This window comes from Gracilinanus agilis, chromosome 2 (genome assembly GCF_016433145.1).
Source record: "Gracilinanus agilis isolate LMUSP501 chromosome 2, AgileGrace, whole genome shotgun sequence".
In the NCBI taxonomy this organism is placed as follows: domain Eukaryota; kingdom Metazoa; phylum Chordata; class Mammalia; order Didelphimorphia; family Didelphidae; genus Gracilinanus; species Gracilinanus agilis.
In genome coordinates, this window is record NC_058131.1 from 426,671,055 (window position 1) to 426,696,715 (window position 25,661).

Sequence of the window (25,661 nt, forward strand, 5' to 3'; positions counted from 1 at the left end):
TAAGGATGGATTCAATCTCGACCTCTTGATTCCAAGTATTTTGTTCTATCTACTCAACCACATTGCCTCTCAAAAGTCACCCCTTTTCCCCTGGGTTGCCCAGGTCCCAGGAAAGAAAGAGGGAAACTTGTTTAGTTGGCCCCTGAGATACAGATATTGTTGAAATGATCCCCAAAACTATATTTTTCTGATCTGCTTTTCTCAGCCCAAAGGTCCAATGGGACATGCCTATAAATTAGCATGAAAGAAAGAAACTGATCCCAATTTAGGTGTTCACATGCTATGTGACTACCAAAGGCAAGATACCAAGCCAGAAACTTCCCTTCCAATCACCCTTAATGCAGCAAAGCCACAGTTGTCTGTGTGGGGGAAATTGCTTAAGAAGAATAGAAAGAAATTATGTTTTCCCAGAAATTTTTGGCAAAGACATGGGGCTTCCACAAATCAGTCAGGCCCATATGTTGCCTATCTCTCATGTCTGGTTGGATTATTCAATATTCCACTCATCTGTGAGTGACCAAGAATATGGGTGCTTTTCCATGCTATGTTCTGGGTTTCCAGTGACATGCTAATAAATGCTATCTGATCTGTTCCTCACAGTGGGACACTGGGTGGGAATTGGGCCACCTGGGAGATGGTATGAGAAATAACAGACTAAATGTCCTCTAATGAACCCACCAACTCTAAGATTCTTAGGTAGGTTTTATTCAGATAAAGGGCCAGAAATAACTGTAGATCATAGATCAGGATATGGTAGCCATCTGCACATCCCAGGGACTAACAGAAACAGAGCATGTCACCAGCTTTGGACCAGCCAAGCAGTAACATTCCAACAGAGCTGGAATGCCTGATTATCCTTGAAAAGAGGCCAGAGACTAAACCACTCTCTTGTGGAAGTGAGAATTCCACAAACATTGCACATGCTTTTGGACTTTTTCAATGTATTGATTAGTTGTGCTGATTTTTTCCTCCCTCCTTCCCTCCCTCCCTCCCTCCCTCCCTTTCTTCCTTCCTTTCTTCCTTCTTTCCTTCCTTCCTTCCTTCCTTCCTTCCTTCCTTCCTTCCTTCCTTCCTTTCTAAAATACTACTTATCATACAGAATATCTTCCTGGGAGAGAGAGAAAGAATGGGGAAAATTATGATGTAAAAATAAAAGATATCAATAAGAGGCCCAGTGAGGTGGCTCAGTGGATTGAGAGACAGATGAGAAGTCCAGGTTTCAAATCTGGTCTGACATTTCCTAGCTTTGTGACTATGGGCAAGTCACTTAACCTCTATTGCCTAGCCCTTACCACTCTTCTGCCTTAGAACCGCAGTACTGATTATAAGATGGAAAGTACGGGTTTAAAAAAAAAAAAAAAGATATCAATAAAAACTTATTAAAAAAAAAAGAAAAAATATGGCCAAAGGTGGGTAATACCATATGACAGAGCCATTTTCTTGTAGGGATGGAGGCTCCCCCTTCTGCTGAACAGTCTACAAAAAACAAGCAGAAGTTTGATTGGACTTCCAAGTCTCCCATTAGCAACTTTCCCTAGATACCACTTCCTCTCATCTTTAACATCTAAATTTTCCCTTTACTCATTGAAAGCACCAAAAAACAATATAAACCGGAGGCTGGGGCCCCAAAGAGCAAAGTCTTTGTTGCTGCTCAAGTGTTGCTCTGTGATAAAATCTGATGACCTGGCAGCATTTAGTCGAAATTGTGGACACAAAAGGTAGGATATCCAGAAACAACTCAACTTCAATTTGTAGTTAAGACTGCCATGATGAAACAAAATTCCAATGGGTCTCTGTTATTCTGAATGGATTTCAATTGAGTCTTTGCCCATGGGTAGAAATTGCAGAGACTTAATAAGACTTAATAAAAACTAAATGTAGGTTTCTTAAACTAGCAGTTTTCTGAAAACTAAACTTTGGCTTTGAAGATGTGGCCATCAGGATTGGAGCCAGGTCTTTTCCCACTGAGTGTCCCACATGAACACAGGTCAATATGTTCAGGGACCCACAGAAAAAAGGGTAGGCCTCAAGAAAGATTTTTTTTCCTTTTAACTCACTTAGACTTTGGTGAAGTCATTTATCATAGGAAGCTGATACACAGAAAGAAAATTACTAACTCAAATTACACAAATCCTGCGCACTGTCTTATGGCATACTGAAGATCTTTGAATGTAGAGGTAGTTATGGAATGTAATTAAATTCTCTTTCACAGGAATGAGTATTTCTTGAGTGCCTTTTGTGGACAAAAACTGCTACTTTACATGATGTGGAGGAACATGGAAGGAACCAGAGGGGGAGGGTGGCAGAGTCTTGCCTGCAGCAGTAACCATAGATAGAATTGGGAATAATTAGCACATCCTGGTTGTAAGACCTTTGTTTTTTGTCAAGGTTTTGCGTTTGGTCACATTTCCCCCCCATTTTGAAAAGCACAGATCTCAGAGGAGGTTTGAGGCTGTCTTAAATTGGGTACCCAAAGGCTGTGAAGGCTCAGTGGCATTTTCCAGACCCTTGAGGTGATGCCCCCTGGCACAAATATTCATTCTTCCCTGAACAACTGGAAAAATAGTATTCATCTCATAGTTAGACTATATTCAGGGACTGAATGGAGCTATTTCATCAAGAAAGGGCACAAAACAGGAAGTGCTCACAAAGTCCCAAAGACAGAATGGAAAAGTGACATGTAATGGACAGTTTCTCCCACTTGTCCTACTTTAGGAAAAAGTGCCATCAGACATTCTGAAAGTCTTAGCCAACACTATTTTGCTTTGTTTTGTGGGATGGGTTGGGGTGGGGTGAAACGAGTCAAAGCAGACCACCCATCCTCAACTTGGCTGAGGAGAAGCTTGGGTCCAATTCAGGCTAAACCCAAAGTATCTAACTGATGCAATGGAAAGAGCCCCCCATGTTGGAGCTGAGAACTTGGCTTTGAATCTCAAGCTCTGCCCTTTACTACTTATGCACCCTTGGGCAAGTCTTTTAAAATCTCTATCTTTGTTTTTTGATCTGCAAAATAAGGGTTTGAATTAGACAGCTATAATTCCTTCCAACTCTATAGTTATATGTGCCTGTTGTGCCTGTGAAGTTGTCTAGGTAGATAATATTTACAGAATAGGAAACATTTGGAATACCCCACTTATGCTATATGAATATGTAGCCTCACTACTCACTTCTTTCTGTAAGTGGGGTTTTCCCAGCTGAAACTCTGGAATCATAGATTTAGAGCTAGAAATCATATGAGATTATATGGTTGGGTTAGCCCAGTCACTTCATTTGGCAGATGAGACTTGAGACCCAGATAGTTTAAGAGATTTAACAGAAGTCATGCAATTAATAAAAAGTAGAGGTAGAATTAAATTGAGTTACTCAAACTCTAAACCCAATACTTTTCTGCATGTAGTACCTTGGGCACAACAGAAATTCTGCAGCTCTTCAGGAAGGTTTCTAGAGGTTGAATCTTTTCTTCATGGAATGGCATCCTTGAGGGGGAGATAGTCCCTTATATCTCTGTTGTTCTTCTCTCCCCTCCTCCATGAAGATGGAAGTGATTATCAAAATATCAGCTCATTGGTACCAGCCTTTAGGGGCACCAACATTGGCAAATACTGACTCCTTTTCATTTCATAATCCATATTCCTCCTTTTAAAAGGTGCTGGAAATTAGTACAATAAATTGTAGTAAAACCTTAGGATGGATTTTTTTAAAGGATGACTAATGAACACTTAGAAAAGGCAGCAATGATCACATGGAAGTTCATCAAGGACAAGTCATGGAAGACAAACATCATTTCCCTTTTTGTGTGTGTGACAAACCTATAAATGGGTTGGGGGGGGTGGTGGTGGTGGTGGTAGAAAGATCGTTGACAGATCACTGGTTTTATCAAATTTCTCAAGTTATTTGTGCAGAAAAGTATGAGATCTGTGGGCTAGATGACAGTACAATTAAATGGTTTAAAAAATGGCCTGACTTAAGCAGTCATCAATGACTGGATGTCAGCTTGGCAGGATTTTTGTCTGTGCTGGGCTGCATTGTGCTATTTGATATTTATAAAAAAGTCTCCGAAAGAGGCGTGCTTATCAAATTTGAAGATGACTCAAAGTTGGAGGGACAGACAGCCAACACACTGGAAGAGTCAGGATCCAAAAAAGATTCTGGCAGGCTAGAACATTGGACCAAATCTACTAGGATGGACTTTAATAGGGAAACATGTAAAGTCTTAGTCTTGAATTAAAAAAAAAAAATTAACATCACAGGTACAAAATGATTAAAGGGAGCCAAGTGGTATAGTGGATGAAGCCCTGAATGTGGAGTCAAGAAGAGCTGAGTTCAGACCCAGCTTCAGCCTACTACCTATGTGACCCTGGACAAGTCACTTAACTTTGACTTTTCTTAGTTTTATTCCTCTGTAAATAGGAATAATAAGAGTACCTACTTCCCAGAGTTGTTATCAAATAGCATAATGATAGTAAAATATTTAGCCTATTACCTGGCATATTGTAGGAACTTAATGAATATTTATTCTTTCTCTTTTGAGCACTTGCATGCATGCGTTTATATACACACAGATACACACACATAATTTATTTGGAAAAGAACTGGGGCCTTTAGTAGATTACTAGCTTGATAGGACTCAGCAATATCAAATAACAGCCTTTTAAAAAAGCTGTGAGATCTTGGGCTTCCCAGAGAAGCATATTATCTAGGCCTGGGGAGATGATAGTTCTATTGTCCTCCGCCTTCATCAGAACACATCTGGAATATTATTTTCAATGCTGGGAAACTGACAAACTAGAGAATATTTAGGAAGGTAATCAGAATGAAGGAGGGTCTCAAGAAAATCATGCCATATGAGGATCAGTTGAAAGAACTTGGGATGATATACAGGCTGGAAAAGAGAAGATGTGTGTGTGTGTGTGTGTGTGTGTGTGTGTGTGTGTGTGTGTGTGTGTGTGTGTGTGTGTAAGTTCTCTTCAAGTATTTGAAAAGCTATTTACATAGAAGAAGGATCAAATCTTGGAAACTGAGGCCAAACTTAGAAGTGATGAGAAGAAGAAATTTCTAGAAGGCAAATTTAGACTAGATGTCGGGAAACATTTCCTAAAAATTGAATCAAGTGGAAGGTTAAATCAAAGTAAGTCAAAGATGGAATGGGTTGCCTCTGAAGGCACAAGTTTTTTATCTCCCTCTTTCCCCACCACCTCCCAGTAAGAGGTCTTCAAACAAAGACTAAATGACCAGATTGTTTTGAAGATGGGACTACTCAGTGGCTTCCAAGATCATGTGGTTGGAGATGGCCTCCATCTCAGTGCTTCTTTGTTTACTTCAATAATCAAAAGGATATAATTACATTTAAAGAGGCAGCAAAAAGCATTTGACAAAATGTAGCAGACATTCAAGATGTTTCCTTAACATGATAAAAAAAGCTACCTGAAATCAATAATTAACCTTATTTGTAATGGAATAACACTAGAAGCTTTTCCATAGAGATAAAGCAACCTGGGAGTTATACCTGACTGTTCTAATTTTTAACCCCTTATATTCATTTGGGAGGCAATTCAGGTTTATTCTATCCTTATTTAACTTCTCTTGTATCTTTTCCCTTTGCTCATCTTACAAGGTCACCACCCCATCTCAGAGCCCTTGTCTAGGCTTATTCAGTTCTCTCTCTCTTTTGGTCTTTGTCCTGTCCAATTCATCCTCCACCGCTGCCAAAGTAGTCTTCCTAAGGAACACATCTGAAGCATACTCATGTTCAAAATTCTTCGATATCTCCCATTTGGTGATAGTAGAAAATTTAACTTCTTTACTCTACCATTCAAGTAATATTCTTTGCAATCTGCCTCCCACCTACTTTTCCAGTTTTTAAACTCATTCTATGCCTGTAAGATGGAATTTGAGGGGGGATTGACAATAGAACCCCAAGAGTGAAGAGCGGTTGATGATTGTTGGAACCAGGAATATTTAGGGGAGAACAAGGACAGCAAGAGTTTGGATGTCTCAAGAGCAGGCTTGATCAGGAGCTGCAGACTTCCACCTCCTTCTCCTTCACAGCTCCCAAAACCAATTCCCCTCTTGTTTTGAGGTTCTCCCCTAAATATTCCTGGTTCCAACAGTCATCAACCACTCTTCACTCTTGGGGTTCCATTGTCAGCCTCCCCTCCCCTCAAACTCCATCTTACATGCCCTACTAGCCATTCTCCTTTCTAGCCAGACTGCCCTATTAGCTGTTTCCCACACCCAACCCAGCTTCATCCCAGATCTTTGCATAGGCTATCTCAAGTTCCAGAATAGATTTCCTCATCTCTGCTTCTCAGTATGCTTAAGAGTCAGCTCAGGTAATACTTCCTCCTTTGTGAAACTTCCTCTCTCCCCACCATTGTTATTATTTTCCCCCTCCTTAAATGATCTTTTATTTTTATATCTTCATATATGTTGAATCCCCTCAGTTGAGTATAAGCTTTTTAGGGACAAGGGTTCTTCCTTTTTTGTATCTAACCCCCACATATAGCATCATGCCTTGAACATGGTAGATCCTTAGTGTTTGTTGATTTGAACCGAACTGAACAAAAGTTCAAGAAATAAAGAGAAATAATAAAATTTAGTGCCAATATGACTGGAGAAACGGATGCCTGAATATATTGTGGGTGGGGATGTAATTTGTTCTAACCTTTTTGAAAAAGCTATATGGAAAGGCAGCTATGTGGTTCATTGTGGATAGAGAGCCAGACTTAGAGACAGAAAGTCCTGAATTCAAAACAGGCCTCAGATACTTCCTAGCTGTGTGACTCTGGGCAATTTAATTTAATTCATTTAATCCCAATTGCCTAGCACTTATCACTCTTCTGCCTTGGAACTGATGCCGAGGATTGGTTCTAAGATAGAAGGTGAGGGTTATTATTATTATTTTTTTAAGCTACATGGATTTCTATGAGAGGAGGCATGGCTTAATGGATACTAACTTTGAAACTGGGAGACTAATCAGTGTTCAAATCCTACTTCTGATACATATTAACTGTATGACCTGGACAAATCTCTTAGAATCTCAGGGCTCTATGGAACTTTCTATGGGTATGATTTGTAGAAAAGGTGCTTGGGAGTTTACTACTAGTAAAAAAAAGTCTCTAACCCTATATGGAATATATATTCAGAATTGTATATATACATATATAGATATATGTATATATACATACATTATCTGTGCAGAAAACATTCTGTGTGTATATATAATATATACATGTATAATAATACATATATGTCTACTTTGTGTATCTATATGTATATATATACATATATATATAACCTAGCTGTACAGAAAACAAAACAAAAATCCAACACAAAATAGTAATCAACAACCACTGAAGGAAATATACTCATAAATTATGTTATATTAATATAATGGAATATTGGTTTGCCATAAGAAATATTGAGTATGAAGAATTAACAGATACATGAAAGTATTTGATGTGATGCAGAATGAAGAAAACAGAACAAAAAAAAAATGGTAAATATACTGACTACTAGTGTGGAAACAATGTCAACACTGAAAGTCAACAAAGTATAGGTCAAAAACAGTAGACAATGTGGATACCACCACTATCAAAGTTAAAACACACATCCTTCCTGTTAATAATCAGTAAGTTGCAAAAATGGAAAGTGACGTGCACTATCAGTCTCAATTTTGCCATTAGACAATTTTGTTTAATTGTTTTCAGGAAATGTACCTAGTCAAGTGAGTTTATTTGGGTTGGGAAGTGTCTGTTATGTCAAAACAAATTACAACAATAAGCGAAAGAAATGACAAATATGAATAATTCAAAGGAAAATGGAAAAACTCACCTGAAAGTGATGCAAAGGGAAGAAAGAATCATAAGAACAATATAAACAGACTACAGCTGTGTAATGAAAACATTAACAGGGGAAGAACAGCTTTATAGACTACAATGAACACTTTGCTACTACCTTGTTCAAGTTAATATACACAGAGTGTTTCCTTTAATAAGGGTCACTGAAGCATTTAAAAAATTCTCAGATGAGAACAGAAGAATGGTCAGTAGGAAACACAGATAAGCAGGACAGCTTTGAAAATAACATGTTGAATTTGTTATATACTTTGAGAGAGAAACAAGCATGGTACAAATTCTTCTCTGCTGGTGTAATTCTCTTTTTCCATTCTACTTTGTGTAGGGAAATACTCATTTTATAGGAGTTTGTCACATTCAAAATAAAAAAAAAATGAAATTTTAAAGAGGAAAAAGGAAAAAATAACTAGTATAGAAAGTATATAGTTAAATTCATAATTGCTTTTTAAAATTATTTTGTTAAATTGTTCTCTTTTGTTTCTATTTACACAAATGTATCCTTATGTGGTAGATGAAATTAAAACAAAATTAATTAAAAATAAATAAGAATATGGGGGCAGCTGGGTAGCTCAGTGGATTGAGAGCCAGGCCTAGAGACAGGAGGTCCTAGGTTCAAATCTGGCCTCAGACACTTCCCAGCTGTGTGACCCTGGGCAAGTCACTTGACCCCCATTGCCTACCCTTACCAATCTTCCACCTATAAGTCAAAACACAGAAGTTAAGGGTTTAAAAAATTTAAAATAAATAAATAAATTAACAAATAAATAAATGAATGAATGAATAAGTAAATAAATGAATAAGTAAATAAATAAGAATAAAAGGTCCTGGTCTGATGATCCTGGTTTTGAGGGTCCTGGGCATAATTGTGTAAATCAACCAAGCCGGGGTCTTTTTCAGGGCTTGTCTTCTCTGTTAAAAGAATAATTCTGGGGCAGCTAGGCAGCACAGTGGTTAGAGCATCAGACCTGGAGACAAAAGGTTTTGGGTTCAAATGTGAGTTCACACATTTTAGCTTTGTGACCAGGAGCAAGTCACTTAACCCCAACTGCCAACTGCCTTACCCCTTCTTTTGCTGTGGAACCAATACTTAGTATCAATTCTAAGACAGAAGGCAAGAGGTTTTTTTGTTTTTTTAAAGAATACTTCCAAAATGCAGATTTAAGCTTTGGGGATATGAAGATGAGTAAAATGCCCCAGATCTTCCTGATCAACCCTCCAAGTCTTGGGGAAAAGGTCACCTAAAACCAAATCTTCACTCTTCCTCCCTAGGCAGGCTTTGTCCCCTGCATTCCCTAATTCAGGTCCTCAAGTCTTTCCTTTCACCTGGGTTATTATTAATAGCCTCCTAAGTTGGTCTCCTTGACTCCAGTTTCTCCCCTTCTCTAAGCAATCTTTAACACCATTTCCAGAATTATCTTCCTAACATGCCTCCTTTAGCATGGTTCCCTTTTGCTCAAGATGGCTCCATAGTACCTAAAAACAAAAGTTCAAATACCGCAATCTGCCATTCATTGCCTTCCATAATTTAGCTTCAACCTATTTTAATAGTTTGTTGTTCCCTCCTCCCCTTCCCATACCCTTTGCTCCAGCTGGGCTTGATCCCTTTCTTCCTCATATATATTCTGGGTTCATTTCCACTATCACTCTTTTCCCACGTTGTTTCTACCACCTAGACGACTTCTCTTCCTTCTCCCTGTGTCTCTAACTCCTTCTACCCATCCTTTAAGGCCCAGTCTCTAATATCTACCTCTGATATGAAGGCTCCTCTCATTACTTTAGCCAGAAATAATCTCTCTCTCCTCTGAACTCTTGAATAAAACAAGAGGCTATGTTGCCAATGCTAAATTGCTTTGTTCAGGATCTGTTGCCTGTGGGCATATTTGGTGTCCCCAACCATATGGTGAGCTCTGCTTATCTTTTCCAGAGGAGAATATGAAGTTGGACATAGGCTGTTGGGTTTGTTGGTGGGAAGTGTTGCTAAAAATCTTGCTGCTTTATTGAAAATGTCAACTCACAAAAGGCAGTCAAGGTCCACTACCATAGCCCAAGACAAGGGAGACACATGAGGCTTAACCAGATGCCACTAGTAATGGCGGCTACACAGCACTGACTGAGGAACTTAAACTGCCTTCTAGAGTCCTTCTCTTGCTGCTATAACAGGCTTGAATTCATAGATAAACAAATAGTCAATTCTCCGTGAGGAGAATCCTCCAAGAATGCAGACTGAACCTGTGATTTAGTGGCCACTATTATTTGTGGTTACCAGAGAAAGGCTTTACCTTGGTATCTACCAAATGATTATAGAACATCCCTTAACATCAATAAACATTATTACAGAAGACCTAATTCCCACCCTCTAAAAAATAGAAGACCCAACAAAGAGACATTGGTCTACCAACAGGGACTATGTCAATATCTGGGGTGCCCAATGGAGATAGTCTGATTCTAATCTTTCCATTTCATTATTTCCCTTCTTTTCTGCTCTCCCTCCATGGCTTCCTTTTAGGATGGCATTTTCTTTGACTCATCTCTAAGGTTTGGGGGACCTTGACAGATTTGGTTGGCAGATGGACAGACAGTTTATGATTCCTACATGGAATCCTGTGGTGATGGTGATTCCTACATGGTAGTGGTGATAGTGGTAAAATGAAGTGCTATGCCCCTATCTGTCCCATCTTCTGTCTCTGGACATATTCTTGATGCTCACATTGGGTATCTGTCCTATGGAATGAGAGAGGTATTATGGGCAAAGGAATACAGTGCTGGTTTTGGAGTTGGAAAGGTTGTAGGCCCTTCATAAATGTTTCTTGAATGAAAAATAATTAGGGGAACAGCTAGATGGCTCAGTCGATTGAGAGCCAGGACTGGAGATGGGAGGTCTTCCTGGGTTCAAATCTGGCCTCAGACACTTCCTAGCCATGTGACCCTGGGCAAGTCACTTAACCCCTGTGGCCTAGCCCTTAATGTTCTTCTGCCTTAGATCTCTCTCATATACACAAGGCATGACTTTTAAAGTGCCTCCATAACTCTAAACGATCACCCTAGTGCAAATACTAATAATATGGAAATAGGTCTTGATCTAAAACCCAATGGAATTGCTCATTGGCTATAGGAAGGGGGTAGGGGGAGGGGAGGGAAAGAATATGATTCCTGTAACTATGGGAAAATATTCTAAATTAATTAAATAAACTTAAAAAAAATAAGTGCCTCCATTTTTGTTCTTTCATCAGGTCTTCATCATATTCCTGTAAGGCAGGAAATATGCCAGATCACAGGATCATAGATATGGAGATGGAAAGGATTTCTATTCCCATCTAGGCTATTTCTTTCATTTTTCCAATGAAGAAACTGAGACCCAGAATCCAATAATTCTAAGTATTAGGTAGGTTTTGAATGCAGATATTAAATCCTGAAGCTGAAGCTTAAATACTTTGGCCACATAATTATAAGATAAGACTTGCTAGAAAAGACTCTCCTTGGGGGCAGCTGGGTAGCTCAGTGGAGTGAGAGTCAGGCCTAGAGACAGGAGGTCCTAGGTTCAAACCCGGCCTCAGCCACTTCCCAGCTGTGTGACCCTGGGCAAGTCACTTGACCCCCATTGCCCACCCTTACCAATCTTCCACCTATGAGACAATACACCGAAGTACAAGGGTTTAAAAAAAAAAAAAAAAAAAAAAAAAAAAAAAAAAAAAAGACTCTCCTTTTGGGAAAGATTGAAAGCAAAAGAAAAGAGAACAAAAAATGGTGAGATGGATAGATAGTGTCATGGAAATAATGAACTTAAACTTGGACAGACTTCCTTTAAGACATAGTAGAAGGTAGACAGGCCCAGCATGCTTTGGTTCATGGGGTCACACAAAATTGGACATGATTCAACAACAACAACAACAACAACAACAACAAACTTGAACTCCAGGGTCAGTCCCTCTTTTTATGGTACTTTGCTGTATTGAGGCCCAGAGAGGGGAATGACTTGCCCATATTTATCTTGTAAGTTAATGGCAGAGGCAGGACTTGAGCCCCAATATCCCAAATTCTGGCTAATGCCCCTTCTCCCTCTACACCAAAGGAATCTAGACACTAGGAGCAATTCCTCTTCCCCTCCTCCCACAAATCCCAGGCTGGATACTGGCAGCTAGTGGTACAGACGACTTTGTATCTAGTTCAGACCAAAGACTTGAAGTAAGCGAAACATGAACTTGACTGAGAGGAATTTCGGTGTGTGTTTGTTTCTACCCAGTGGTTGAAGGAAATGGTGAGGTTCGGTGCTGGTTCTAGCCGGCTCAGCGGGGTTTTTGGTTTGCTTAGTATTACAGTAAAAATATTTTTCTTTGGATCTGGGGTGGTGATCAGTATCGAAGCAGTTCCTGGCTCTGTTTCACTTTGGTTCAAGCCCCTGTTCAGTTTTGTGTGCTCCCTAGTAACACCGCTCTTCTCTCCAACCTCCTCCCTGCTCCCTGCCATTGCCCCAGGGAAGAAACAGCAATGTGGTTCCAATCAAATAATGGTAACCTAGCAGGAATTACAACTCCTGCTCCCCACCCCAGGTTTCACCCCCCTCTTTTGCTCTCCCCTTCCTTCTTTTTCTCTACCTCCCTCCCATAACTATCCATTCCTTTAGTCCCTGAGCTAAGCCAGAAACCCTGGGGTCTCTGGGCCACAGCCAAAGATTGAGCTCATAGAGGGCCTTTTTCTTGGGTACATGAGGGCATCAGACCTGGGTCACAGCTGTCTGCCTCTGCAGTGGTTTTGTGGATGGAGCCTCTCAGTAAGCCAGCTCTGGTTTCACTGAAGGGGATGGGTAGTCTATGGCCAGATTAATTATTCAAGGATTTTGTTATGGCCACTGCTTACAACCTGCTGCTCTCAGTTCCCACAGAAAACTTCCTCATGACTCATCTAGTCCTGAAGGCTACCATGGCTTCCTTACCCTATTTATTGCTTCCAAATAATAGACCATGTAGCTCTGCGGTCAGACTGTCATCCCTGTGCACATTGCACTAATTGACTCTCTACTCTTTGAGGGCTAGGGGCCATTTACATGGGTTCTTCCATGTAAGTAGGGTGAATGGGGATCCCTGAAAGGTCTCTCACCCCAAATCTCTCCCACTGGTCCCTGAAAATTGACCAGTTTGAGCCTTAGCTGCCTCCTTTAGGACAGCAACTAGCAATTTTTGGACTTGTCTCAGTGCAAGTGACATGGAATATGCCCTCAGTCTCTTTAAGTCTGTAAATTTATCTTTTGTCTTTAAAAACTTTTTAAAGCTGCAAAACTGTAAGGCTTTTGCTGGAGAGACTGCCACAGGTTATATGTAAAAAGTCCAAAGAAGAAGAGTTCATGTAGGGTGTAGACACCAGAGAGGGAAATTATAGGGAGAAAGGGGCTGCCAGGGTAGAGGGAGACAGAATGTGGAAACTTCCTATTTTATATATTTATTGACTGATATCTTTTGTTTTCATATCACCTGCATTATTCCTGTATTCCTTATCTTTCCTTCCCAAAGAACCAATCCTTAGCACAAAGAAGTGGGAAAATAAGCAAAACCAATGAAAAAGCTTGATATTAAATATAATACTCTCTACCCAAGGTTCCCTACTTCTGCAAAGGAGTGAAGGGAGGTGTCTTTTCATGTCTCTTCTTTGAGACCAAGTTTATTCATTATGATTTTGTAGTTTCTATTGTTTGGTTATTGCTATCTTTTCCATTTGCATTATCATAGTTACCATGTAGATTGTTTTCTTGCCTCTGTTTACTTTGAATGAATTAATATAAAACTTTAAACAGAGTTTCCTAGTTTAACTAATTCTCCTTGCTAACTTGATAAACTCTATTGATACCCTACAGAAGGACTTCTTAGGGAAAAGTCCTGATTTCATGGCCATAGTTGAGACTCTGGGTGATACCAGTGCTCAATTTCCTGGCTCTTCAATGTGATTGAATTCAATTACCTTCTTCGCAATTGCAGACCTGGGAATATAGGAGAGGTGGAAAACAAACTTTACTAACCTCACCCCTTGCCAAGGCCCACCCTGACTCCTACATACTTGTGCCCCGCCCCAACGAAGTTCCAAAAGCCTTTCCCTACCTGTTCACAGAGAGCGTCAAGTGGTCCAGGCATGCTTTGATCTTGTTCTGGGCTTCCAGGTGAGTCATGCTATCTGCATTCTCCCCATTAATGGCCTGGATCACATCTCCTGGGCATAGGTTGGCCAGGGCTGCCTTACTGCCAGGGTTAATCTGCAGGAGAAGGAATACGGGTCACTCATTTCTTGGGCCTCCTAAGATATCACAGACTCCAACCTCAGATCCCATCTTCTGGAAGTTGGATGTGGTGGTTACTTATTTTATACCAATGATGACAAATTCTTTTTATTGAGATCTTTCCTTATTACTCTCCTGAAAGTCTATTATCATAGAATAAGTCCTCAGAGTGGTCCTGTATCTATTTTGCTAATCAGGAAACTAAGGTGCAGAAGGGAAGAGAAATGTTCAAGATCACTTGGCTAGTTAGTGGCTAAATCAGCACTAGACCTGTTTCTGTTGACTCTGAAGTCATGCACTTCTTCCACAGCTCCACATGCTTCCAGGCATGAATTTTCTAAACTGAGAACATCCACAGAGAGATTCAACTGAGCTCCTTTGATGAGCTCTTGCCTTGTGTAAACTGTTGGCCGCAGGCAGGGGTCTGTCTGGTTGGCCCTGGGAGAAAGGCAGACAGAGGCAGGAGGGAACAGAGATGATCGCCAGATCGCTAAAGAATAGCCCTTCCCATAAAGCAGTAACAGTCTTTTTGTTTTGCAGAAGCAGCTGGTGGTCAAGCTGGAGAAGCTGTTTATTATTCCTCTATGGATTCTTCATCCTGTTTATTGCTTCCAAACAACAGACAATACCTCTCCTGCCTTTGATGGTTATTGCCTCTACAAGACAGTGATGCACAGATAGAATCTTTTTAGACCCTGACGGCTTTTCTAACAAACAGCTCACAGAGAAGTGAGGGAGTTATGATTAATTTAGGCTATATATCGGTATAGACATACCTCCAAAGAAACAGAGATTGAAAACAAAAAAGATCAGAGCTTACAAAGAATTGGGAGAATAGTGATATGCCGGTAAACAGTATAGCTCCTTCAACTCTGGGAAAGCAAGGAAAGGAATAAGTATTTAAGGAACATTTTTTATCGATACCTCATTTGATCTTCACAACAACCCTGTGGGGAGGTGCTGTTATTACCCCTATATCTCAGGAAACTGAGATAAACAAGGTTGTGACTTGGGTCACAGTAGTAAAGGTAGAGTCATATTAGCTAATTACAACTAGTAAGGGATGTATAAGCGCCTGAGGCTGGATTTGAACTCTTGTCTTTCTGACTACTCTATTCACTGTACCACCAACTGCCTCCTAGGCAGGGACAAAGATTGGCTTCTATTAATTTCTCAGGAACTTCCAGGATGGACCCTAGAAGAGCTTATATGTATCAAGGTCAAATGCAGGTGGGACAAAGTCCTGGCCAGAAAGCGGTCTCCTTGCATCTTTCCTTTGCTGTCCCCATATTTCTTAGAACTTTAACTGTTAAAATTGAAAGCAGAACTTTAGACATAGGACCCTCTAGAGCTAAAAGAGCTTCTAGTCCAACGCCTTTATTTTACAGATAAGGAAACTGAGGCCAATAGAAGTTAAGTAGTTTGCAAGGTAGTTAAGAATCAAAGGGAGGATTTGAACCCAGGTCTTCCCTTTCCAGAGTCTTCACTCTGTCCACTCTATCATATAGTCTTCCAGTTCTTGGGATCAAAAATATAGCTGTGTCTCTATTCCTCTGCCTGATCCTTGTTTTTCCCTCTGTCACAACAAGCCCATGAGGTACACATTTATAAGACAAGTCATAAAATCATGTCTCCCTCTCTGCCACAGCAGCTGAATTAGATGGTTTAGGGCAGTGATTCCCAAAGTGGATGCCACCGCCCCCTGGTGGGTGCTGCAGAGATCCAGGGAGATGGTGATGGCCACAGGTGCATTTATCTTTCCTATTAATTGCTATTAAAATTTTTAAAATTTAATTTCCAGGGGGCTAAGTAATATTTTTTTCTGGAAAGGGGGTGGTAGACCAAAAAAGTTTGGGAACCACTGGTTTAGGGCAATGATGGGCAAACTACAGCCCCTGGGGTCAGTTTCAGCCCCAAAATGTGTTATTCCTAATTTGATGAATACAATGAGTAGGATACAATACAATGAAACTTCAAAAGAGTTGCCTTAGAAACAGACTGACAGATGAGCATTTCCTTTCCTTTGGTCCCCTCTTTAAAAAGTTTGCCAATCACTGGTTTAGGGTATAATTACTTGATCTGAATTAAATTTTTAAAATTTATTTAATTTAAGAGAAAAAAGGTTGATGGCCCCTTAATCTTAAAGTTTAAAGAGTCTGGTTTGAATACAGAGCTAGCCTAGATAACATGAAAATTGGGGCAGACAGCAGCCCCTTCTGCTCTTGTCTTAAGGGAGTGACATCAAATAGCTCCTTGCAGCTCCATCTATTACTGGAGACAACTGGGAAGATCTGCTGACAGTCTCAACTGTAGGTAGGATGAGAAGAGGGCTTTTGTCCTCTTTACCTTCCCTCAACTCAGAAGACTTCTTTTCAGGGTAACTAGGTAGCACAGTAACTAGAGAACCCCGCCTGAAGTTAGGAGGACCAGATTTCAAATCTAGCCTCAGACACTACCTAGCAAGTCACTTAACCCCAATTTCTTAGCTCTTGCTGCATTTCTGACTTCACCCCAATTGCCTAGTTCTATGGCCACTTCTGTCTTAGAATTGATACTAAGACAAAAGGTTAAGTTTGTTTTTGCTTTTTTTAAAAAAGAAGATTTCTTTGCAAAACCACTCACTGACATGCTAGGCATGGCTTAAAAGCTGGAGACAAAGTCTATTCTCTGAAACCATAGTGCTGATCTCATAGAAGTCACACACTGGAAACCCAATCTTCTGGCAGAATGAAGAGGGCTTCACTGGGACCTTGTCTTCAGTGACTGATGGAAGCAAGGAAAGTTCAACCTGGGCTCACCTTCCTTGCAGAGGTTTCTAGGCGGTGATATGGGAAGGTTTGTCAGCGGCTACAGCCAACACAATCTTTTATGTAGGTCCCTCAGCACTTTATTCTGGTCAGACCCCCCAAAGGAAGAGGTTGTCAGATTGACACATGGAATGACTGACAAATAGAAGGGCAACCAGAATGATGAAGGGACTGGAACCCCAAGACTGTTATCAGTCAGTTAATCAACAATCATTTACTAAGTACTTATAATTGCTAGGTACCGGGGAAAAACAACAAAATTATCCCTGACCCCAAGGAGCTTTCATGCTATTACAGGAGGAAAAATGTACACATATAAGTATTTGCAAAAGAAAGTGAGGGGCACAAGGAAAGACTTCACCCAGAAGGTTCACCTGCCTTTTGAAAGATAGCATAGGGATTCTAAGAATCTCTAGAAGAACCAAGTGGATGATAATAGCTGACATTTATATAGTATTTATGATAGGCAGGTGGCAAAGCGCATAGAGCATCTGGGCTAGAGTCAAATCCAGCCCCAGATACTATTAGCCGTATGACCCTAGGCAAATGACTTAACCTTGTTTGCCTCAGTTTACTCATTTATAACATAAGCTAGAGAAGGGATCAGCAAATCACTCCAGTATCTTTGCCTCAACCCCATACAGGTTCATGATGAATTGGACATGACTCAAACAACTGAACAACAAACAAAAGTATAGCACTTTAGGGTTTGCCATGTTCTTATATACATTTTTTTTTATTTGAACACTACAGGTGCCTTTAATTTCCAATTTACAGATAAGAAAACTGAGGTTTAGAAAGGTTAGATGATTTCTTTATGGTCACACAGTTTGTAGCAGAGGCAGGATTTGAACCCAGGTTTTTCTGTCAACTTACTTCCACAAGGCTGTCTCTCTGGAGAAGAGATGACAAGACTTGGAGGGAGCAGTTAATATGCGCCTTATGGTCTTTGAAGGGTTGTCATATAAAAGAGAAATAAAATTTATTGGCTTAATTTCAGAGGACTGAAGTAGCAGTAATGGGGTGGAAGAGTCAGGGAGAAGTTGCAGAGAGATCGATGATATGAGGAAAATATTCTGAATAATGAAAAGATTTCCAAAAATGGAATGGGTTGCCTCAATAGCTACTGAGTGCCATGTAGCGCTAGTTCTTCTAACAGTGGCAGGAAGATTTCTTTCCAGGAATGCTAAAGAAGTGATTTCTGCTCAGGTGGGTTTCAGATTCCTTCTAACCTTGAGATTCTAGAAGGTTTTATTCTGGCACAGGGCAAAGCTCTTTTCTAAAGGACATTTAGCTCACAGCAGGTCTTTGAGATCTCTTTAAAGAGTATTTTCTTTTTCTTTCCTTCATTGTATTAATGAATTGTATTCTCTCCCTTTAATATTTCCTGTTCCTCAGCATTCCCACAGCAAGAGGAAAGTTCTTCCATGGGCACATCTGTCCCTTTGTAGGCTAGAAACTTTAGCAATTTGATAATTGTGGAAAGAGGACAAAAGGAAAGTCACCAAAACCGTGCACAGAGAAATGTGTTAAACAGATCTCAAGGCAGAGGAAGTGGAGAGGCTTCTGGAATCTTTTTAGAGCACTTTGTTTAGGGTACTCAGCAAAAAATGAACAGAACACACAACAAAGGCACAGCTACAGAGGGTTTACTGTAATGTCACTTTGGAGCTTTCAAGAGTGCAGGGCATGGAGGACAGCTAAGTTGCTCAGTGGATTGAGAGCTAGGCCTAGAGATGGGAGGTCCTAGGTTCAAATTAGACGCTTTCTAGCTATGTGACTCTGGGAAAGTCATTTGACCCCCATTTCCTAGCTGTTACTGCTCTTCTGCTATGGAACCAATATACAGTTTTTAAGATGGAAGGTAAGAGCTAAAAAAAAAGTGTTGGACATGGAATCAGAAAAGAGCTCAGTTGGAATGCCCCTTCTGACATTTAATAGTATCTTATCCCATGACTTTGAGGAGCAAATAGCCATAAAATAAAGGAACCCAGATTTGATGGCTCTCCATCAAAGTTGTAGAGGAACCCAGGAATACCCTTTGAGCTCCAAATCACTGACAAGCATGCCATTTGGCTATAGTCTGGCATAGTGACTGATACATAATAAGCAATTAATAAGTGCTTGTTGTTATCAGTGAGTTCTCAATAGTATCATCAACTTAATTGGTCCAAGTAGTACTTCATCCATTTTCTTCCTGAAGCAGAACTCTTAGTCCTGAACAATGACCCTAGACTGCCTTATAAAATGGCCAGATACTGGCCCTTTTACTATTTCCTCACTTCACCCTTCACAAATCCCTCTGCTAGAAAACATTCCTGTTTCTTCTCTTCCACTGACACATCTCACAACATTAAGGGAAGCTTAAAGTAGCCTGTTTTGGGATTTCTGTGGGAAGGAGAGCCTTTTCCTTCATCCAAACCTGAAGAGAATTTCTCATGTAGCCTCATGAAGAAGAAGAGCCCTGGATCTGTGATCAAAAGTAGCATAGAGTGCCAGGAGTACAAATCTGATCTCAGACACTTTGTAGCTATGTGATCCTGAACAAGCTATTTAATCCTTATTGCTATAGTTCATCATCTATAAAATGAACTGGAGAAGGAACTGGCAAACTACTCCAGTATTTTTGCCAAGAAAACCCTAAATGGGGTCATGAAGAGTCAGGCATGACAGAATGATGGAGTTAGTTGGTAATGACAGAGTTGTAAAAATGAAATAAAAGAGGTTCAACAAAACATTTTTAAAATACACAGAAAAGAAAGAAATTCAGGGAGAACAAATAGTAATTTTGTTATGACTATTAAGTTTAATATAAACTTTCAAAAAAAGCAAACTGAAGAGAAGTTTATAGTTTCATGTACTAATATTTTAAAGTTTATAGTTTCAAATGCATAATATTTTAGTATACAAAGAAGTTTTTGTTCTTTGTATACTAAAATATTCCTGCTTGAATATGGAGCTAAATTTTAAAAAGATAATTTAAAAAGAAAAATAGCCATAGCCTGGGAAGCTGGTGACCTGGATTCTAATCAGTCCTAGGCTTTGCTACTAATTTGCCATGTGTGACCTTGGACCAGTTCCTTCATTCTTGTAGAATTCAGTTTCCCCATTTGGAAAATGAGGTCATTAAGTCTAGATGATTGATATGTGTCTTCTATTATGACATGAGCAATATGGAAACATGTATTGCATGAAAGTACTGGGGTAATCTATATTAGACTACTTACTTGCCTTGGTGGGGAAGGAGAGGGAAGGAGAAAATCTGAATCCTAAAATGTCAGAAAACAATTGCTAAAAATTGTTTCTACATGTAACAAAAAAAAAAAAAAGATTATATGATGTGTATAACCTATATCAAATTGCTTGCTATCTTGGTGGGAGGGGGAAGATGGAGGAAGAAATTAGAACTCAAAATTTTAAAACAAGAACATTAAAAATTATTTTTACATGTACTCAGGAAAAAAAGAATTATTTTTAAAAGGGACAATATGATGGCCAAACTCCCTTTCTTCTCTGGCAGTTTATTTTCTTTTCATAAGTTTGGAAAGTTTTGTAATCTCCTCGAAAGGCAGAAGGACCACAGCAGCTAAATCTTCCCTGTGAAAAATATGACTCATTTCCCAATTCTTGTAGCAGAAGCATTGTGGTGCAATGGGGAGAGAGCTGTTTCCCTGTTAAACTTGAAATTGTGAGACTTGAGCCCCAGCCCTGCCATTTACTACCCACATGACCTTGGGAAGTAATTTAATCTCTCTGAAACTCAGTTTCCTCATCTGTAAAAAGAGAACACTGGACTAGATGATCTCTGAGATCCCTTCTGGCTCTTAATATAGGATCCCATAATCCAGCAATCCTTTATTTCCCTTCATCAGGTGAGGACATTGGGGGCAGGCCAATCTCGCAGTGGTTTTTGACAGTAGCTGCCAAAAAAACCAGCAAGTCTTCTCTGATTATGCTTTTACTTTGTCATGGATGCCTTTGCTAGGATTCAGGGGAGTAGAAGAAGCCTGGAAAGTAGGGATTTGGTTGATGATGTGACTCCTAAAGGGACTTCAAACAGGCAGGTAAAGTAAGAAGAGGCATTTAGGAGGATGACAATTATCAATCTTGAGCTTCTGTCAGCAAGGATCTCACCAGGGTAAGAGATTTCCCTGCTAAACCTGCAGGAAGTCCAATCTTCAATCTTAGATTTCAATCAAACTAGAATAGACATTAGAAACCACTTAGTTCAACTCCATTTTATAGATGAAGAAATGAAAGGATAGAAGCGAGCAATTTGCCTAACATCTTTTTCTTCTGGTAGAGGAGTCAAAAATAGTACACCATGGGGTCAATGAGAGTGTCATGGTCCTTCCACCAGACTTTCAATCATGACCATGATGAGCATTCTATCAAGATGCCTGAATTTTCACCATTAAATCATCATTTCTGTGGTTGTACCCACCACCCTCTCCAGATGCTTCTTTTAAAATCATTATTATACAACTGGATGGTTCAGGTAAGTGAGGAAGAAAGATATATTTGAAAATGAGGGTCATATAAAAATAAGACATATAAATAGAAATTATATATGTATTTAAAGTTTAGTTTTCCCCACCCAAGAAGAGGACTTAACCCCAAAACATGAGTGTGAGTTTATTAAACACCTTCATCCTGGGAAGAATATATATATATATATATATATATTTTCAGATAAGAGAGTCCTGGAGTGGTGACAGAGGTGTGTGTGGGGTGAGGTGACATGAGGTCACTGTCACTGGTGAGAATCCTTTCAGGTATTGAAAAGAGAGAGAACCTGGGAGTCAAGCAGTGATCATTTCACCAATTTTGCCAGTCCTTGCCCACTTCCACCCTGCTATAAAACAGAATCAGACTCTGAAAACCCCTCCATCATCCATCTTTTTGAACTTGTGCCTGAATAAAGACTATCTTATACAACTTTCCCCACAAATGGCTATCCAATATCGATCCAAAGAACTCTGGTGAAAGGGAAATCAGTATAACTCAAGGCTATATATAACACTTTTGGGCAGCCCTAATTGGTGAGAGGTTTTGTTTTTGTTTTTGATTCTTCTTGTACCTAATCTAAATCTGGGTCTGTCTTATAGTGGCCAGCAAAACGAGTCTAATTCTCCTTTCATGACAGCCATTTAGTTCTTTAAAGCTAGTTATTTTCCTCTCCTCACACCCTCCAGGCACTTGGTCCACAGAGACATAGACATAGACATAAACACACACGACTATGAGGAGGTCTCTCCCTAGGTATGGCACTTGTGGCTGAACCACCAACCCAGCTGGTATTAATCCATGATTTAATAAAATTAACAAGGACAACGTATAGCCAAGTCTGAAGATAAAGCAAAGGCATCCTCTTTGTACTATACTACCCCACATGTCCTAGTAAGACTAAATCTCCAAGCTCCTCATATTAATGGATATGCTCCACCTTACCAGTATCCCTCCTGATATGTATTGCTCAGAATTTAACACATTTGTTTCTCCAGAGATGGCCTGACCAGGACCGAGTTCCTCTGGACTAAAGTCTGTTTCTTTTTGAACATTCTACTTCTTAACAAAATAAGTTCTGGTTAGACTTTTTGGCCACCATGCTGATTTTTGACTTCTACTAAGCTTACAGTCAGAGATATATTGGTAAATGTTTAACATGAAGCTCTCCAGGAAAAAAAAGTTACAGATATCCCTTCCACATCCCAATTTTCTTTGTTGTGGTTTCCATATATTGTGGGTTGGCAGAAGAAATTAAATGGGAATTTGAGGGGGGTACTTTTTGCAGAAACAGATGACACAAAGGTCAGCAGAAAAAGTTTAGAAACTCAGAAATACATAAAATATATGTAGTGTTGTATAATATCAACATATTTTACCTTGTAATACCATAAATATACACAACTTCTTTTACTGTAAACACTCCATCAAAGAAAAAGAAACAATTCAGACTACTTCTCTGGTACAAAGGGAAAGCCAAAAATTTTTACATGGATTTTCCAAATCGTGGGTACACTGTACCCCTAAGCCCTGCAATGTGGAAGGGATTCCTATACATACAATTTACTTTAAAGTTTAATCTGCCTTATCAAAACATTTCCATCCTCACTTTCTTAAGTCTAGACAACCAACAAAGCAAGAAAATAAACCCTGAGTTATAACTGCTACCACCTCACACCTAGCAGATTGGCCAATATGACAGTAAAGGAAAATAATAAATGTTGGAGGGATTGTGGCAAAATCAGGACACTAATGCATTGCTGGAGGAGTTGTGAATTAATCTAGTCATTCTGGAAGGAAATATGGAATTATGCCCAAAGGGCTTTAAAAGAATATATATCCTTTGATCCAGCAACACCACTGCTGGGTTTGTATCCCCAAAGAGATCATAAGGGAAAATACATGTACAAAAATATTCATAGCTGTGCTCTTTGTGGTGGCAAAAAATTGGAAAATGAGGGGTTGTCTATCAATTGGTGAATGGCCAAACAAATTGTGGTATCTGATGATGATGGTGATCTATTGTGCTGAAAGGATTGATGATCTGGAGGCTTTTTATATGAACTGAGAGAACCTCAATGAACTGATACAGAGTGAAATGAGCAGAACCAGGAAAACATTGTACACAGAAAGTAAAACACTGTGGAAAAATCCAGTGTAAATGGACTTTGCTACTAGCAGCAATGCAACAGCCAGGACATTTCTGAAGGACTTACGTAAAAGAAAGTTATCCACCTTGAGAGAAAGAACTATGGGAGTAGAAATGCAAAAACAAAACATGGCATCACTTATCACATGTATATATGGGTATGTGATTTGGGGTTTAGACTTTTAAAAAATCACTCTATAGCAAAAATGAATAATATGGAAATAAGTATCAAGTGATAACATATATACAACCCAATGGAATTGCTTGTAGGCTCTGGGAGAGGGAGGGAAGAGGAGAGGGAAGGAAAATGAATCATGTAAACATAGAAAAATGTTTTTAAAAAATAATAAAAATTATATGTATATAACTTTGCTGATTTCTGATGTGAAAATCATAGTGAAAATTTAACAATTGTCTCTCAAAAGCCAGTATTAGTTGGATCCAGCAAATTCCTGCTTACTGTCCACTAAAACCCTCAGATCTTTTTCACATTAATTATTATCTAGCCATTCTATTCCTATCTCGTACTTATGAAATTGGTTTTCTCTTTTTCTTTTATTTTTGTTTGAGATTTTAAAAATTCTAAACTCAAACATCAAAAAAATATTTCCATACTCACAGCTCACAAAGAGGACTCCATATGAAACCACGCATCTCCATCAACTTCATTGCCCTTTTTTTCCCCTTCAAAACATATAGTAACCAAGATGTATTCAAAACTATCTAGTTTGTGTTTTCTTCTGTATTTCCTTCTGTTCTCTTCTTGGCATATTTTAAGATGTTAAGATCTTTTGGGGAACATTACTATTGTTAGCCCTCCATATTCTCTTCTAAATTGCTTTCTCTCCTTGCAATTGTTTCTTCAAGAACATTTATTTCATTTACTCTTGTTTCATTTCTCCTAGGTATTTATGTAATCCTTGTAGAAAATCCTTTTTTTACAGCCTTTAAAGTCTCTGCTTAAAGTTGTTATTGAATTAGATTTGCAATAATTTCTGGTGTTGGTCACTGTTTTCTTTGACTGACTCATTTTTCCAGCTTGAGTTCCTGAGCTAGGAGTGTTATGTCAGGGCCAGACTCCTCCTCCTGCCTTTGTGCTTTTGGATGGGGTGGTTTATCCTGCCCCAAGTCTCCTATATTCTTGTGCTGACCACCACCTCCCAGGCTTAGGGTCCCCTGGATCTTTAAGGCTTCAAACACTGGGATTTTAGGGTTCTTTTTGGTGTCTTAGGATAGTGTTAGAGACCTCAACACCCAGGGTGCCTGGACAGTCTGGGTCTGAGTGTAGAAGTACAGTAACTGACTGGCTCTAAGATGTCTGCTGCCCCTTCCAAAGGCTTCCCCACTCTCCTTTCAGTTTTTTGACCTTCGTGGGGTCTTCTGTACTTGCTGCCTCTGGACACAAAGTCATATAGACTACATATATGTCTTATCTCTGGCCACACACTAGCACTTTCTTCATTGGAAGAGACACCTTTCCATGAGCTTCTGGCTGAGTTTTTGTTCAGTTCTGGAATTAAAGAAGTCACTTATTTTAGTATCTCTTTGGATTTATTAACCATTATTCAGTCTAGTGTGAACGTCAGACTTTTTTAGACTAAGTATGTAAAAACTGGTCAGTTTCTGACTCCTCATCAGGTAACCATCTTGGCAAGAAAGTACAAATGTTATTTTTCTGAGTCCAAATGTAAGACTTTAAATTTATTTTCCTATTGGACATTTTGAATGGGACATCCCATCTTATCTCAAACTCAACACATCCAAACTAGAGCCCATAATCTTTTCTCCCAGAGCTACTTTCCTAAAATTCCCTTTCTCAGACCATCATACTTTCCTAATCACAAAGGTTCACAGTCTTTGGGTCATTCTCAACTCCTCATTCACCCTTACTACAAATATCCATTCAGCTGGACATCAATCTCATCATTCGTACCTTCAAATCTCTCATATCCAGTTCAAGCCTTCATCATCTCTTACCTGCCCTACTGCATTTGCCTTCTAACTGGATTCCCTTTTCTCCCTCAAAGCTTTGCCCTCTCTAATCCATCCTTAATGCAGCTGTCAAAGAAATGTCCCTTAAG

General features: G+C 39.5%; 1 protein-coding gene across 1 annotated transcript in view; it reads right to left on the reverse strand.

Moving 5' to 3' along the window:
- Positions 1 to 25,661, reverse strand: part of PDLIM4 (PDZ and LIM domain 4) — a 117,450-nt gene that overhangs the window by 70,831 nt on the left and 20,958 nt on the right. Inside the window, exon 2 of the mRNA XM_044664673.1 lies at positions 13,943 to 14,094. Coding sequence (XP_044520608.1) covers positions 13,943 to 14,094 — 152 coding nt within the window. The remainder of the gene's footprint in view (positions 1 to 13,942; positions 14,095 to 25,661) is intronic.